Source organism: Cherax quadricarinatus, chromosome 10, assembly GCF_038502225.1.
Source record: "Cherax quadricarinatus isolate ZL_2023a chromosome 10, ASM3850222v1, whole genome shotgun sequence".
NCBI classification, from domain to species: Eukaryota; Metazoa; Arthropoda; class Malacostraca; order Decapoda; family Parastacidae; genus Cherax; species Cherax quadricarinatus.
In genome coordinates this window covers 17,649,722-17,667,195 of record NC_091301.1, presented here as the reverse complement: position 1 = coordinate 17,667,195, position 17,474 = coordinate 17,649,722, and the positions used below count along the sequence as shown (strand labels likewise).

Below are 17,474 nucleotides of genomic sequence, written 5' to 3'. Positions count from 1 at the left end.
TATTTCTGCTCACTATTACTGAGTTACCTGGTTACCAGTAATGGCACTGAATTAGAATACCACCCTTTTTTCATTCTTCAATGCTATACTTACCTAACCTTATGGTATTTTCTTTATTATCAGGTCTGCTGCTGGCCTGGTCAAGCAGGGTAGACGCTAGTTAATCAGAGCAAGATCCCTGTCTATAGGACGTAATGGAGCATTACGACTCCTCGCCTCTGAAATCTGAATTGTGGTATCACAAGTAGTGACAGGAATTCCAGAGCATCAGACGAACACCGCCTCATTATCTTTGCTATTATTCCTCAAGTAATTCATTTATTTATTTTTCCATTCTTTTGTTTAGGCGGAAGGCGTTCCTCCTGACAGAATAACTAAAGAGAATGTAAATAGCGTGCTAAAAATATCTAGCCAAGACAGGACTCGTAGCAATGGTTTTTAAGTTGGAAAATTTCAGATTTAGGAAGGATACAGGAAAGCACTGGTTTGGTAATAGAGTTGTGGATGAGTGGAACAAACTTCCGAGTACCGTCATAGAAGCTAAAACGTTGTGTAGTTTTAAAAATAGGTTAGATAAATACACGAGTGAGTGCGGGTGGGTGTGATTTGGACCTGATTAGCTTGTGCTGCTACATCTGAAGCCTTGCTCCTTCCTTAAGTGAATGTGACCTGACCTGACTAGGTTGGGTCATTGGCTTAAGCCGGTAGGAGACTTGGACCTACCTCGCATGGACCGGTAGGACTGCTGCAACGTTCCTTCTTTCTTATGTTCTTATCGAAGACTCCCCCGGGAACTGTATAGTTGAAGGCGTTGAAGCCCTGTCTCAAGAGTGGGACGTGGGGTGCTGGTGTGGAACTCTTGATCCAAGGGTTTGGAAATACCCTCTCCTCTTTCCTCGTATCAGACCTGCTTGTCTCTCGAGACTCAGGCGCTCTATGACTCCTGCGGGTTAGGTCTTGCAGCCAGATTAGCTAGTTTATTGTGGAATATAAGAATAATGCACTCACTTCACTGTTAACGTTCTTGCCCTCAGACCTTGATCACTGCGTTCACTTTAGATCACCTTTACTAAAGATGTTCCCGTCCTCAGACCTTCACCACTTCACAAATATGAGAGGCGACAGGCTGTGTATGTATGTATAATATATATATATATATATATATATATATATATATATATATATATATATATATATATATATATATATATATATATATATATATATATATATATATATATATATATATATATATATATATATATATATATATATATATATATATATGATGTCCACCTCTGGTGTAATTGTGGGACCCATAGCCTCGTGGATAAAAAGGCTTCAAGGAAGAATATTTGGATTTCTTCCTGAAGCTAATATTCCAGGAAAGGTATAATAATGGTGATATAATGGTACATACATTGGTGAGTACATGGAGTCTCTCCACCGCTTCTGCTGTCTCCTGTTTTAATCAGCTGTGTTTGACTGAAGAAATCCACTGCATAGGCAAATGATTTTGGAAATAAAGATCCTCAAAAGGTTGCCCATCTATTTTATTCATCTTATATACCGTGGTATGAAAGCGTAATGATGGCAGTGGTGATGGTTTTATTAAAAGTAACTGAGTTACTTTGCTGAAAAATTGCATCTTTAATATCAACATTGTTTTTTATATACTGAATTTCAATTTTCACAATAAAAAAAAATAAAATTCCGTGGGTTAACAAAAATAGTTATAATCATTAATTTTTAGAGGGGTGGACTGGTAAGCCAGCTGAAGGCCTCGGTCAGATGACCAAAAGCGCACAGTGGCGGGTCATCATATGAATAAGTCCAGCGTCAGGAAACGCTTGCTTTGCTTCCTGACAGACCTTACCTAACCTATAGGTTAACATAGTAACAGACAAGTGCAAATGAACAGGAGCGTAGAGAGAGAGTGCAAGAACATAGTTTACAGCGCAACCTTTTTTACGGCTTTTCGTCAATCATTAGACTTTTATCAAGTACGTGATACAGCATACTTAATAATGTTCAGTTTTGGAGTAAGCATCGTGATAAAGTTTTCACGGTAAATACAGTGTGTCTGTCCTCACTACACGCGCGGCGGCTGACACCACCAAACAAATCGATGTCTTATTGATTGCGGCGTATCTCAAGAAGAGCTAAACTTATTCAGTAGTATTTGTGGTGAAAGCTTGATCCTCCGTCCGCTAACAGCGGCCATGTCTCTGATCAGTCAGGCAGCTGGTGAAGCGTTGATATCGTCACGCTCTAGGTGTAAGAAGGTGGACTGATTACATACCTTGACGCTGGTGAAGTGTTCTTGATCCAAAGAGTTGCAGCTATCCTCCTACTCCTGTGATTAAGCCAGATTACCTACCATTTCTCAGGCTATGAAAAATCCCTATGGGATCGTAGTGTTCTCCGGTGATATTTACGATATACAATAATAGCCTTTATGATTTTCATTCACGAACATACGTTTTTCAAGGATTTAATTAAACTGCTTTAAAAATATTAGCAATTATAGTTAATAACAGTATATGAATTTTAATATCAAGTATATAAATATGGTGATTATTAACAAAACAAAACTAGAAGTGCAAGCAATAAATGCTTCTATAATTCCTCAATATTTATTCTATCAAAAAACATAATTCATTTAAAATAAACAATAATAACTAGATTAAACTCAATCTACCAACGTTAAGCAGGATTCAGGCATAAATCCTCCATATAAAATATAAAAAAAATATAGTGTGGGAATAGATAAAAGTTAGTAGAGCAGAACCATCCAGGAAGGTATTACCATTCTGTTTTGTTGTTGTAAAATGGAAGCCTGTGAAATGTTTTGCACTCTGAGAGAATTGATCACTTTTCTTGCACACTTTGGCTGCTAATCCGTATACAGTTAGGAGTATCATTAACGGTTCCGTTTCCTCTTAAAGTTTTCTTTCTAGTTTCCAAGCAGTAGCATCCCAGAGGACCGTCTTCATTGGTGTCAGTGAAGACGACTTCGCTCCAAAGGTACGGTCCTACCCCGACAAGCTATTAGCTCTCCTGCAGTTCTCCTCTGTTCTCTTGTTCCTATAGATTACCTCCACTATTACTACTAGTACTATTACTATTACTTCTACTACTACTACTACTACTATTATTATTATTATTATTATTTCTTTGTTAACACTTCACCCTCTGCCCCTTTTTTCATTGCCACTCCCCCTTTCGTATATTTTCTGGCTCCTTTCCTTCGTTTTTCTTTGTGTGACTAGTTAATGGTCCACGTAGGACTGAAACGTCGCCATATGTTTCGGTCTCCTATGTGTGGGCTATCTGTGAAATATATATAATATATATATATATATATATATATATATATATATATATATATATATATATTATATGGAGGATAGATGGGCTAATGAGAGCATAGGCAATGGGGTCGAAGAGGTATGGGGTAGGTTTAAAAATGTAGTGTTAGAGTGTTCAGCAGAAGTTTGTGGTTACAGGAAAGTGGGTGCAGGAGGGAAGAGGAGCGATTGGTGGAATGATGATGTAAAGAGAGTAGTAAGGGAGAAAAAGTTAGCATATGAGAAGTTTTTACAAAGTAGAAGTGATGCAAGGAGGGAAGAGTATATGGAGAAAAAGAGAGAAGTTAAGAGAGTGGTGAAGCAATGTAAAAAGAGAGCAAATGAGAGAGTGGGTGAGATGTTATCAACAAATTTTGTTGAAAATAAGAAAAAGTTTTGGAGTGAGATTAACAAGTTAAGAAAGCCTAGAGAACAAATGGATTTGTCAGTTAAAAATAGGAGAGGAGAGTTATTAAATGGAGAGTTAGAGGTATTGGGAAGATGGAAGGAATATTTTGAGGAATTGTTAAATGTTGATGAAGATAGGGAAGCTGTGATTTCGTGTATAGGGCAAGGAGGAATAACATCTTGTAGGAGTGAGGAAGAGCCAGTTGTGAGTGTGGGGGAAGTTCGTGAGGCAGTAGGTAAAATGAAAGGGGGTAAGGCAGCCGGGATTGATGGGATAAAGATAGAAATGTTAAAAGCAGGTGGGGATATAGTTTTGGAGTGGTTGGTGCAATTATTTAATAAATGTATGGAAGAGGGTAAGGTACCTAGGGATTGGCAGAGAGCATGCATAGTTCCTTTGTATAAAGGCAAAGGGGATAAAAGAGAGTGCAAAAATTATAGGGGGATAAGTCTGTTGAGTGTACCTGGTAAAGTGTATGGTAGAGTTATAATTGAAAGAATTAAGAGTAAGACGGAGAATAGGATAGCAGATGAACAAGGAGGCTTTAGGAAAGGTAGGGGGTGTGTGGACCAGGTGTTTACAGTGAAACATATAAGTGAACAGTATTTAGATAAGGCTAAAGAGGTCTTTGTGGCATTTATGGATTTGGAAAAGGCGTATGACAGGGTGGATAGGGGGGCAATGTGGCAGATGTTGCAAGTGTATGGTGTAGGAGGTAGGTTACTGAAAGCAGTGAAGAGTTTTTACGAGGATAGTGAGGCTCAAGTTAGAGTATGTAGGAAAGAGGGAAATTTTTTCCCAGTAAAAGTAGGCCTTAGACAAGGATGTGTGATGTCACCGTGGTTGTTTAATATATTTATAGATGGGGTTGTAAGAGAAGTAAATGCGAGGGTCTTGGCAAGAGGCGTGGAGTTAAAAGATAAAGAATCACACACAAAGTGGGAGTTGTCACAGCTGCTCTTTGCTGATGACACTGTGCTCTTGGGAGATTCTGAAGAGAAGTTGCAGAGATTGGTGGATGAATTTGGTAGGGTGTGCAAAAGAAGAAAATTAAAGGTGAATACAGGAAAGAGTAAGGTTATGAGGATAACAAAAAGATTAGGTGATGAAAGATTGAATATCAGATTGGAGGGAGAGAGTATGGAGGAGGTGAACGTATTCAGATATTTGGGAGTGGACGTGTCAGCGGATGGGTCTATGAAAGATGAGGTGAATCATAGAATTGATGAGGGAAAAAGAGTGAGTGGTGCACTTAGGAGTCTGTGGAGACAAAGAACTTTGTCCTTGGAGGCAAAGAGGGGAATGTATGAGAGTATAGTTTTACCAACGCTCTTATATGGGTGTGAAGCGTGGGTGATGAATGTTGCAGCGAGGAGAAGGCTGGAGGCAGTGGAGATGTCATGTCTGAGGGCAATGTGTGGTGTGAATATAATGCAGAGAATTCGTAGTTTGGAAGTTAGGAGGAGGTGCGGGATTACCAAAACTGTTGTCCAGAGGGCTGAGGAAGGGTTGTTGAGGTGGTTCGGACATGTAGAGAGAATGGAGCGAAACAGAATGACTTCAAGAGTGTATCAGTCTGTAGTGGAAGGAAGGCGGGGTAGGGGTCGGCCTAGGAAGGGTTGGAGGGAGGGGGTAAAGGAGATTTTGTGTGCGAGGGGCTTGGACTTCCAGCAGGCATGCGTGAGCGTGTTTGATAGGAGTGAATGGAGACAAATGGTTTTTAATACTTGACGTGCTGTTGGAGTGTGAGCAAAGTAACATTTATGAAGGGATTCAGGGAAACCGGCAGGCCGGACTTGAGTCCTGGAGATGGGAAGTACAGTGCCTGCACTCTGAAGGAGGGGTGTTAATGTTGCAGTTTAAAAACTGTAGTGTAAAGCACCCTTCTGGCAAGACAGTGATGGAGTGAATGATGGTGAAAGTTTTTCTTTTTCGGGCCACCCTGCCTTGGTGGGAATCGGCCGGTGTGATAATAAAATAAAATAAAATATATATATATATATATATAAATATATATATATATAAATATATATATATATATATATGCAAAACAACCACTCTGAAAGAATAGAGAAATTCCAAGCGCTTTCGTGACTACTCACATTATCAAGGAACTATGAAAGTAAAGCATCCAAGGAAGCTATATAAGGGGTCTGGCCAGCACCTCACTATCAGATCCCACAACGGTTAAACACCTGACGCGCGCCGACCCAACTTGGATAGGTCCTTTGCACAACTCACCCACAAACTATTCTACCCAAGAAAATTTAAAAATTATTTGTCCAGTGTATTATTAAATTCTTCCCAAATTCTATTAATTATAAATATATCTAATTTATATAACCCAAAGGAAATATTCATATTGTCAAAACTGTTTTTTATGAAACAAGATTCAATTATATTCCTGTCGACCATGGACTTGCTTGATACTACTTTCTCAACTTTTTGAAAATCAATTGAATGGTTAAAATCTCTTACATGAATAAATAGAGCATTGGAATCTTGTCCAGTTCTAATGCTATATTTATGTTGTTTTAATCTTAGTTCGAGATTTTTACCAGTTTGACCGTAATAAACTTTATCGCAAATTTTACAAGGAATCTTATAGACACATCCATCAGCATTTTGGGGGGAATTCTTTATCAAAAGTTTTTTTACTGTATCAAGATTTTTTAATACAACTTTAATATTAAAAGTCTTAAGAAGAGAAGGCATATCAACCAAGTTTTCATGGTAAGGGAGAACCAACATATTTTTAGTTGAATAAGGCTGGTTGTCCCTTTTTGGATTGTAAAAAGTAAAGATTGTAAAAATGGAAAGTTTAATAAGTTTAATGATAGTAGGAACTGGCAATGGTAAATCATAGTTAACGAGTTCTTCAGATAAGAAACTTAATAAATCATCAACAGGAACTTTCGTAAACAAAGAAGTAACATCAAAACTAACCAATGTTTTTGAGAGCTTTACGAATTTGTAGTCCTGAGTTCATAGATGAGGAAATATCCAAAATTTATGAAATAGGTAATGATTTAAAATACCCAAGAAATGTAATTGATAAATCTTTTAAAGTTGCTAGAAATACTTTTTACAATCCAAAAAGGGACAACCAGCCTTATTCAACTAAAAATATGTTGGTTCTCCCTTACCATGAAAACTTGGTTGTTATGCCTTCTCTTCTTAAGACTTTTAATAATAAAGTTGTATTAAAAAATCTTGATACAGTAAAAAAACTTTTGATAAAGAATTCCCCCCAAAATGCTGATGGATGTGTCTATAAGATTCCTTGTAAAATTTGCGATAAAGTTTATTACTGTCAAACTGGTAAAAATCTCGAACTAAGATTAAAACAACATAAATATAGCATTAGAACTGGACAAGATTCCAATGCTCTATTTATTCATGTAAGAGATTTTAACCATTCAATTGATTTTCAAAAAGTTGAGAAAGTAGTATCAAGCAAGTCCATGGTCGACAGGAATATAATTGAATCTTGTTTCATAAAAAGCAGTTTTGACAATAATATGAATATTTCCTTTGGGTTATATAAATTAGATATATTTATAATTAATAGAATTTGGGAAGAATTTAATAATACACTGGACAAATAATTTTTAAATTTTCTTGGGTAGAATAGTTTGTGGGTGAGTTGTGCAAAGGACCTATCCAAGTTGGCTCGGCGCGCGTCAGGTGTTTAACCGTTGTGGGATCTGATAGTGAGGTGCTGGCCAGACCCCTTATATAGCTTCCTTGGATGCTTTACTTTCATAGTTCCTTGATAATGTGAGTAGTCACGAAAGCGCTTGGAATTTCTCTATTCTTTCAGAGTGGTTGTTTTGCATATTCTGAAATCACCTGTTTACTGTGATCTTATTGCATATATATATATATATATATATATATATATATATATATATATATATATATATATATATATATATATATATATATATATATATATATATATATATATATATATATATATATATATATATATATATATATATATATATGGGGAAAAGAAAGGTGGCCGACTGGGAGCCTGGAGCCCTGCATCATAAGGAAACCTATAGCATGTTTTCTCAGGAGCCAACTGCTTCTGATCCTTTTGAGATAAAGTGTAACTGGTGAGCCAAGTCCCTATACTTGAGCTTGTGAACTTCTTTGTGATTAGCAGCATCGTCCTGATGACATGCACAATAATGAATGTAGATGTCGGTCAGGACAGATGCCCAATACAAGCCCACACCAGCAGTCTTCCATTCTTCCAGAGATATAATGTGATCCCATCAGGACAGTAGCAAGGCGCATCCAGGGTGCTGGGTAGTAAAGATCGAGGTTCTCTCTGGGCTGGGCAGGAGGCTGTAGCAAAGCATCTCATGTTCTGGTTGACTTCATTGTGTCCAACGTGCCAACCTTTGAAACTTGAACATTTCACATCATGCAAACTGTACTGAGAGGCTACCACTTTATCGAAAATACATTGTAATCAGTCTGAATTGGGGCAATGTGAAGAAACCGCAGGTCAAGATACGAGCCAATCACATAGATGGGAAATGCTAAGAGAAAATCACTTTCATTAGCACAGCTTGCACCTCTTAGCATAGCTGCAGCAGTATTTTTCTATCATGGGGCGATCTCAGCTTGAATGATTATGAGCTGAAGTTACAGCTAGTCTTCTCATCTGCACGGATATTGTGTCCCACAAGGTGGTTTCACTGGTGTAACTAGGCTCATCCGCTCCTGCTCACTTGCGTATATGTTCCCTGATCCACCTCGAGGCCTGGTCTCAGACCTGGAGTATTGACCCCGAAACCCTCTCCAGGTATACAGGAGGCTCGAGCCGTGGCCCCGAGCTACGAGGTTTCTAATAGGAGAGATCCGGAAACAAATTCTGTTCATGTCTCCGTCAGCGGCACCGTGACATACTGACTCTCCCACAGCTCAGTAGCTTTCGCAGTAAATCTATCCTTAGGTCCCTCAAAGCCAAATAGTCAATGAACTCAGTTTAAGTCGTAATAAACTACCGTAAATGAATAAACAGAAAGATGGATGGGAGGTTCGAACCGTGGCCCTGGTCGTGGCAGGTCCAGAGTTTTTACCACTGTCCAGCGAGGCTTCTGCCACCACCAGGACCACGGTTCAAGCCTCCTGAACATTTTTCTGTTTATTCGTTTACAGTCCATGAAATGTTTGACAATATCTTCATTGCTGCATTAAAGTATCCCATTTCAGTCTGACAGATATCAACATACTGTACGAGTCCCATCCTGCGTGATGGAATATAATAAGGGAACATAGCTAGCTTCTGTTCTCACTGTGTAATCATCATATAGAATAAGATAGCAACACACTGCTAGAACATCCAAAGCTCCTTGTGTGAAGACTAACTCTCCAAGACGCTGATCGTGCAGTGTCGGTCATTGAGTGGTTACGCGAGTACGAATGTTTACGAATGGTATATTTTAATGTCAGTTTAAGTCATTAAGTAGTCTTGTTATTAGTGTACAGCAGACTAGCAGCATTAACAACCCCAGTGCACTGAACAACAGTCATTAAGTAGTCTTGTTATTAGTGTACAGCAGACTAGCAGCATTAACAATCCCAGTGCACTGAACAATAGTTAAACTTAACAGGCTAACATAATGTTAGTTCATAATGTCTAGCTTCCAAGTCCTGTTCTGTATGATTTATCCAGGTGGTCGGCAACCAGTGTACGGAGGTTTAAATCTCACACATATATATTTTGATATACCACAGACTGTTGACCGAGGACTGTTAGAGATAAATCTTTTGAATTCAAAATCTTTGAAATTTAAAGTTATTCCTTACTATAATTTGCGAAGAACTCTTTGGAAGTCATTCTACGTAACTTATTTAACTTTTTCTTGATATATAATTATTACAAATAGGCGATAAAATTATATTCACAGTCGAAATTAAGAATGTGCATTACGAAATTAATATATATTGATAAATATTACTAATTTAACATAAGCAGATCTCACTTATATTAGGCAGTATTAAATTACATTTAACAATGTTAAGGTACGTTACTAAGTTATAAAGAAAGATTTATTCCCGTTAAGATTTCTTTATAATATGTTTATTAAAATTATATAAAAATTTGATATTTTGTATGACAGTGTGTGTGTGTGTGTGTGTGTGTGTGTGTAAATGTACTCACGTATTTACTTACTTATCTCTTGTTGCAGGGGTCGAGTCTCAGCTCCTAGCCCCGCCTCTCAGTTAGCCGCTACAGGGTTCACTCCTGGCTGCGCTAGCTAGCCTCATCATATCGTATCTTTGAGCGTTTGCGTGTGCGTGTGCGTGAGTGTGTGGGAGTTTGTATGTGATTTAGGGGGCGTCTAAGGGTGGGTTGTAAGGAGGGTGAGAAAAGTTTACTACAAAGTAGGAGCATCAACACTCAACAGAAGTGTGTGAGCATGTTAAATTGGTATGCAAGTGAGTGGTTCTTGAGGTTTGACGTGCTGTTAGAGTGTGAAATTTAAATAAAGAGATTCAGGATGAATTATTAGCTAATTTTATTTTGATGACGAAAAGATGCCCAATATTTTTATTATTATTATTATTATTAGTAGTAGTAGTCGTAGTAGTATATTCATGGGATACCGTTAAACCAATAGGAGTCATTCTGCACCTGGGGAATGAGAGGTAATCAAGTTTGATCAGAGGAGAGGGAGGGTATCTCTAATACCTCGTATCAAAAAGCAGGCGAAAATTACAATGCCTGGGGGCGTTATGGTACTTGGATAATCGGATAATGACGGCAATGGAGAGAATGATGGTGAATATTATTTCCTTCATTTAATAGATCATTTAGTTGCAAATTATGCATGTGGGAAATGTATTCTGAAGAGAGTGTGAAAATGTCATCGTTCGGTACAAAATTTGAACTGGGATGCCCGTGCACTTGAGGAATGACAGCAACCAAGGGAATGAGTGTCTGTGAAAGAGTTTTCTTTCTTTGAGTCACGTCTCTTATAGGGACGGCCAACTAGTTCAGTAATGTATGAATTTCATATATATATATATATATATATATATATATATATATATATATATATATATATATATATATATATATATATATATATATATATATATATATATGTGTGTGTGTGTGTGTGTGTGTACTTACCTATTTGTGGTTGTAGGGGTCGAGACTCAGCTCCTGGCCCTGCCTCTTCACTGAACGCTACTAGGTCCTGTGTGTGTGTGTGTGTCTGCGTTTGTGTGTGTGTGTCTGTACTCACCTAGTTGTGGTTGCAGGGATCGAGTCACGGCTCCTGGCCCCGCCTCTTCACTGGTCGCTACTAGGTCAATCTTCCTGCTCCATAAGCTTTATTGTACCTCTTCTTAAAGCTATGTATGGATCCTGCCTCCACTACATTACTTTCCAGACAATTCCACTTCTGATAACTATGTGACTGAAAAAATACTTCCTAACATCCCTGTGATTCATCTGAGTCTTCAACTTCCAATTGTGACCCCTTGTTGATGTGTCCCATCACTGGAATATCCTGTCTCTGTCCACCTTGTCAACTCCTCTCAGTATTTTATATGTCGTTATCATATCCCCCCTATCTCTCCTGTCCTCCAGCGTCGTCAGGTCGATCTCCCTTAACCTCTCCTCGTAGGACATGCCCCTTAGCTCCGAGACTAGTCTTGTTACAAACCTTAGGACTTTCTCTAATTTCCTTACATGCTTGGCTGTAGGTGTGGGTTCCAAACTGGTTCTAAATATTCCAATATAGGCCTGACATACACGGTGTACAGGGTCCTGAATGATTCCTTATTAAGATGTCGGAATGCTATTCTTAGGTTTGCCAGGAGCACATATGCTGCAACAGTTATTTGGTTGATGGGAGCCTCAGGAGATGTGCCTGGTGTTATACTCACCCCAAGATCCTTTTCCTTGAGTGAGGTTTGTAGTCTCTGGCCCCTACACTGTACTCCATCTGCGGTCTTCTTTGCCCTTCCCCATTCTTCATGACTGTGTGTGTGTGTGTGTATCTGTGTGTGTGTATCTGTGTGTGTGCATCTGGTGTGTGTGTGTGTGTGTGTGTGTGTGTGTGTGTGTGTGTGTGTGTGTGTGTGTGTGTGTGTGTGTGTGTGTGTGTGTGCCTGTGCCTATGTGCATGTGTGTGTATGTTTGTTTGTGTGTGTGTGCGCGCGAGTAATTTTTTTTTTTGGGGGGGGAAGGGGGATCATAAAACACTGAAGAGAGATCGATGGTTCTAAGGACTGACACTATTCCGAAATTAGCAGTCTACTAAAGACCTTCCTTCAAGCACCTTATCCCCTTTAAGATCTTCCGATCCTGACATTGACACACAGGACGAGCAGCCTTCCGTGATGTATCTTACCTCGCAGGAGAAGCAAGATGCTTAGGAGGAGCCACGGCAGCTGGGTCATCTTGAGATTTGACTTGGTAAACATCAAGTAACTTATCATCTCCGCTAGTATTAACACTACTGTCTGCGACTTCCCCTCTTTGCACTAGCTCGAATGTCTGTTTATCCTCTGGAGGTTAAATTTTTCTATGGTAATCCCCCATTGTCACACGTTGCGGAAAGAATTCAAGATCTAGCAGTATGATGGTTAATGCTACTTAGGTGAAACACTTCCCAAACATCCCCTTTCACTCAGGCCTACCGTATTTACTGAAACTACCCTAAACGGGTACGCCGGTAGCGTCATTAACAATTTGTTGCAACACTGAATGTAATTAAATACACCATGAAAATTTGAGGTGGCTCGCAGCCTCAGTGCAAGATTAGTCTTCGTCAAGCGGAGGAGCCAGACGGAGAGCGTGAGAAACTCACCCAAGACTGCGTCAACCCACACTAGAGGCTGGAGCCGCTAGTGCACCCATGGTAAGACTGGATACCACAAGTTGCCAAAGGTCGTATTTCTAGGATATTTATCACCGGAACTAACCCTCATGAAGGTTAGATTTATAGAATGACCTCGGCAGTTGATCAGAATTAAGACGGATGACATTTTTCATCATTAAGATAGCATTCCAGAGACAAAAGAGAGAATCAATAATTCTCTTTCCTCTGGATGTTAGGAGGCAGGAGAGAGCGCTTGCGCTATCCCTTCACCGCCTCAACAGCGCTGCGGCCCACAAGGAGGAGAATCAATGTGTTTTTCTTTTGCAGGGTTGTACTTGGCCATGGCGGAACTTCCTGGGGAAAACTCGTGGCAGTGGTGGAGGAGGCTGAGGAAAAGAAGATGTGGCCGAGAGCATTGACAAGAGAGGCAAAGCAAAGTATCTTGTGGAGAGCTACGTGCAATGGCGCTGCCAAAGATGCCAGAGACATACGCGCTTATTACTTCTTTTGCAGTTGCAGGAGACTTGTATAAAAAAGTATGTTGCAGACATAAAGACAACTATCGTGCATGCATTTGTTATTGTTTAAAGCTTATGAATGTGTTTTTGTCACTTCTTGTAAGAAATCCGCAAGAAATATTCTTTTGCGAGTCTGCAAGTGTCAAAATGCAGCCGTTGACAGTGAGAGCAACGACTTCCACTATATATATATATACATTTCCATTCCGATAGGTTCTGTATTCGTGTCTATTTTTTTTCTTTTTGTCGCTACATTCTTATAACAGACGCAGCCTACCAGCACTAAGACCCTGCCACTGAATGTCTGTCTCAAGAAGTGAAAACCAAATTGGAAAAAGCCTGAGAACCTTAAACTGGAGTTAAAGATAGTAGTATCTTTCCCCCTTTCGTTTATGTGGTGAGGCAAAGCTTGCTGGTGGAGCTGTGGAGGTCGTCTGTCACGGGATCACCAGTGGCTCTTGGGATCTTTTGCCACAACATCTTGAGAGCCATCTTGTTAGTTTGCTAGGAAGTTAGCTTATCGAATGTACATGAGCTCGTTAAGGCTGTTTGTCACATCTACAAAAGCTAATTCTCATTGATTATGCACCGAGAAATATACTCCTGTCAGTGAATATACACCGAGAGACATGCGCCTCTCATTACATATGCATCGAAAGATATACACCTGTCAGTTTATATACACCAGGAAGGATACACTTGGCAATGTATATACACCGTGACTTACACCTGTCGCTGGAGTCAGTTCTGTTAAGGATGGTATATATGGTTTAGAAAAGTCACCCGACGAACATGAGACACCTGGTAATAACTGGGTTTATAAGTGTATAGAGCTTACATGTAGACTCACAGGGTAATTACGAGCCGTGGGGAGTACTTAATGTTGTGTAAGGACGTCTTTGGGGATCAAAGAGCCGTACAGAGGCTTCTTGATGAGTCCTTGATGTCCTCGTTTAGTCTTGAGTTATTTTTTTCTCATGTTCAGTTTGGGGCATTTGTAAAAATTTAATAAGACTTTCGGGCATAGCTAGCCATACATTCTGCTGGAGAATGCTCCTCAAAGAGAAAACTGCTTCTGGATAGGGTCTCTTAACATAAGGGACTAGAGTTATCCTCTCTCTCGGTTCAAACCTCATCCCTCCAATTTCTCAGGCGCTGTATGACTTTTAGGTATCTAGGGCTTCCCCATGAATATAATAATGATAAAAAGGGTGCATATGTTGACTGCTCTTTAATAATTATTCTATATTATGTGTAGAGCATTTACGGCAAATGTATCCTTAGGGTTTCGGGCACTCGTTTTGTGTTTTGACGTAATCGTGAATATTTAACAATAAACCTGGAAGTTAGTCATAGGCTAATTAAGCTCCATGAATAAAGAGTTCACGAGGCAATTAGTCACTTCCTTTGTGGCCAATATTGTGTCTGGGTTTCTCTCCGAGCTCCTGCTGCTTTTCGACTACATAAGATTGCTTTTAATTGTAATGTGTTATGCTTGGTTTTTAATTAGAATTCAGTGGCGTGTACTCAGCGTTTGTTGTAATCTTCCACAGAAAACTGATTAAGGTTGTGTAGGAAATATTTCGCTCGAATGGGACCCTTTGTAGATTATACGTTGTGAGGGAAAAGTTCAGTATAGGAGTATGGAAATTATGAATGTATGGTGATGGTTGTTTGTTAGCAGTCTGTTAGTTAAGGTAGGTGGAGTGTTTAGCTCCAGCTATCCCCCCATCCCCCTCTTTTCATCCGTTGGGAGGTGATGTGTGAATCTCCAACCAGTGGAGAAATCACTTGACTGGCTGCTTCCATCAAACCTGTAAGTATGCGTTCCACTCCTGTACTATATATCTTTTTCGTTGTCTTAAGAGCTTCACTCTTATTTTGGGCTGTACATTTGTGTTTATCCCTGCCTTGCTTTGAATTTAATGTCACTTTTTAATCCTCACAATTTCTTTTAAAGGCTGTATGCCTATCTTGTGAGTGATTAAGCCAGCAGGTTGTAACTGTATTTATTTCTTAATTGTAGCCTTGATATGTCGGCGTGAGTCATCTAACACGGGCGAGGTGAAGATAAGGACAGCAGGGATCTGGCAAAGATCTAGTGAGCTAGCCTCACATACCTATGATCCAGCCGTCCCCTTCCACACTTAACCGATCACCCCAGCCAGCTACACACCCAGCGTAACTACGTGTCTTGTGATAAGACTGGCTATCCAACATTTTCAGCACTATGGTGATGAGAGGATAAGTTCACCCTGGCAGGATTGTATTGTGGAAACCGTCTTGTGTCACTAACAGCAGTGACGAAACCTCCCCCTTCCCCCGTCCCCCTCCCCCCTCCCCCCTGTCTTCTCTACAACAACGGCTTCAGAATTTCGAGTCTTCAGAGCTCGGTGTCAACAACATCGACACGCCCTTCTACAACTACATCTCTAAAAATTAGCTTTGAATTCAAGTATCATTTTTTATTTCAATTTTTATTTCAAACAGGATTAATTCTCATGTTTAAGTGTATTACATTTATGCTTGAAATCTTGTAATACAATGATTATCCTCTCATGTTTTCCATCATTTATTTACATGAGGAGGAGCCAGCGTTTTCAGTTCCTTACTTAGGAGCTGACAGGGCTGAGTAAGCCTTCACATACGTCATTTTACTGCAGCACTTTGTGTGTATGTGGGGGTAAGGGCAACAAAAATGTAAAAAGATAATTTACTTTCCGACAAGCTTGCAACAAGTGGCCTCACAAAGATAATACCGGTTATCTGAAGTTACTTTAGAAACCTATATAAGCAGCAACTAGTCAGGGAAAAGAACGTGAGGAAAAGATGAGAAACATCTTTGTGAAAGATATTTAAAAACTCGTCTTCAGTGGGATTATGAGAATAGCTTTGATATACACATTTTTAAAATAAAAAAAAATTCTCGTTTACATGAAGGTGTGTGTGAGTGTGTGTGTGTGTGTGTGTGTGTGTGTGTGTGTGTGTGTGTGTGTGTGTGTGTGTGTGTGTGTGTGTGTGTGTGTGTGTGTGTGTGTGTGTGTGTGTGTGTGTGTGTGTGTGTGTGTGTGTGTGTGTGTATGTGTGTGTGTGTGTTAGTTAGTTACCATTTTGTCCTAGGCACATGTCGATTAGACATTAGGCCTGGTGTGTACTCACCTATTTGTACTCACCTATTTGTGGTTGCAGGGGTCGAGTCCTAGTTCCTGGCCCCGCCTCTTCACCGGTTGCTACTAGGCCCTCTCTCTCCCCGCTCCATGAGCTTTATCAAACCTCGTCTTAAAACTGTGTATGGTTCCTGCCTCCACTACGTCATTTTCTAGGCTATTCCACTGCCTTACAACTCTATGACTGAAGAAATACTTCCTACTATCTCTCTGACTCATTTGTGTCTTCAACTTCCAATTGTGGCCTCTTGTTTCTGTGTCCCCTCCCTGGAACATCCTGTCTTCGTCCACCTTGTCTATTCCACGCAGTATTTTATATGTCGTTATCATGTCTCCCCTGACCCTCCTGTCCTCCAGTGTCGTCAGGCCGATTTCCCTTAATCTTTCTTCATAGGACATTCCCCTTAGCTCTGGAACTAACCTTGTCGCAAACCTTTGTACTTTCTCTAGTTTCTTGACGTGCTTTATCAAGTGCGGGTTCCAAACAGGTGCTGCATACTCCAGTATGGGCCTGACATACACGGTGTACAGTGTCTTGAATGATTCCTTACTAAGGTATCGGAATGCTGTTCTCAGGTTTGCCAGGCGCCCATATGCTGCAGCAGTTATCTGATTGATGTGTGCTTCCGGAGACATGCTCGGTGTTATACTCACCCCAAGATCTTTCTCCTTGAGTGAGGTTTGCAGTCTTTGGCCACCTAGCCTATACTCTGTCTGTGGTCTTCTGTGCCCTTCCCCTATCTTCATGACTTTGCATTTGGCAGGATTAAATTCGAGAAGCCATTTGCTGGACCAGGTGTCCAGTCTGTCCAGGTCTCTTTGAAGTCCTGCCTGGTCCTCATCAGATTTAATTCTCCTCATTAACTTCACATCATCTGCAAACAGGGACACTTCTGAGTCTAACCCTTCCGTCATGTCGTTCACATATACCAAAAATAGCACTGGTCCTAGGACCGACCCCTGTGGGACCCCGCTCGTCACAGGTGCCCACTGTGATACATCATTACGTACCATGACTCGTTGTTGCCTCCCTGTCAGGTATTCTCTGATCCATTGCAGTGCCCTTCCTGTTATATGCGCCTGATGCTCTAGCTTCTGCACTAATCTCTTGTGAGGAACTGTGTCAAAGGCCTTCTTGCAGTCCAAGAAGATGCAATCAACCCACCCCTCTC

At 40.1% G+C, this 17,474-nt stretch overlaps 1 protein-coding gene across 1 annotated transcript in view; it reads right to left on the bottom strand.

The window, feature by feature from the left end:
* LOC128687780 (uncharacterized) overlaps positions 1 to 12,619 on the bottom strand; it is a 214,030-nt gene extending 201,411 nt beyond the window's left edge. Inside the window, exon 1 of the mRNA XM_070083680.1 lies at positions 12,147 to 12,619. Within this exon, the coding sequence (XP_069939781.1) occupies positions 12,147 to 12,234 (88 nt within the window). The 5' untranslated portion in view covers positions 12,235 to 12,619. The remainder of the gene's footprint in view (positions 1 to 12,146) is intronic.
* Between the last annotated feature and the right edge of the window lie 4,855 nt (positions 12,620 to 17,474).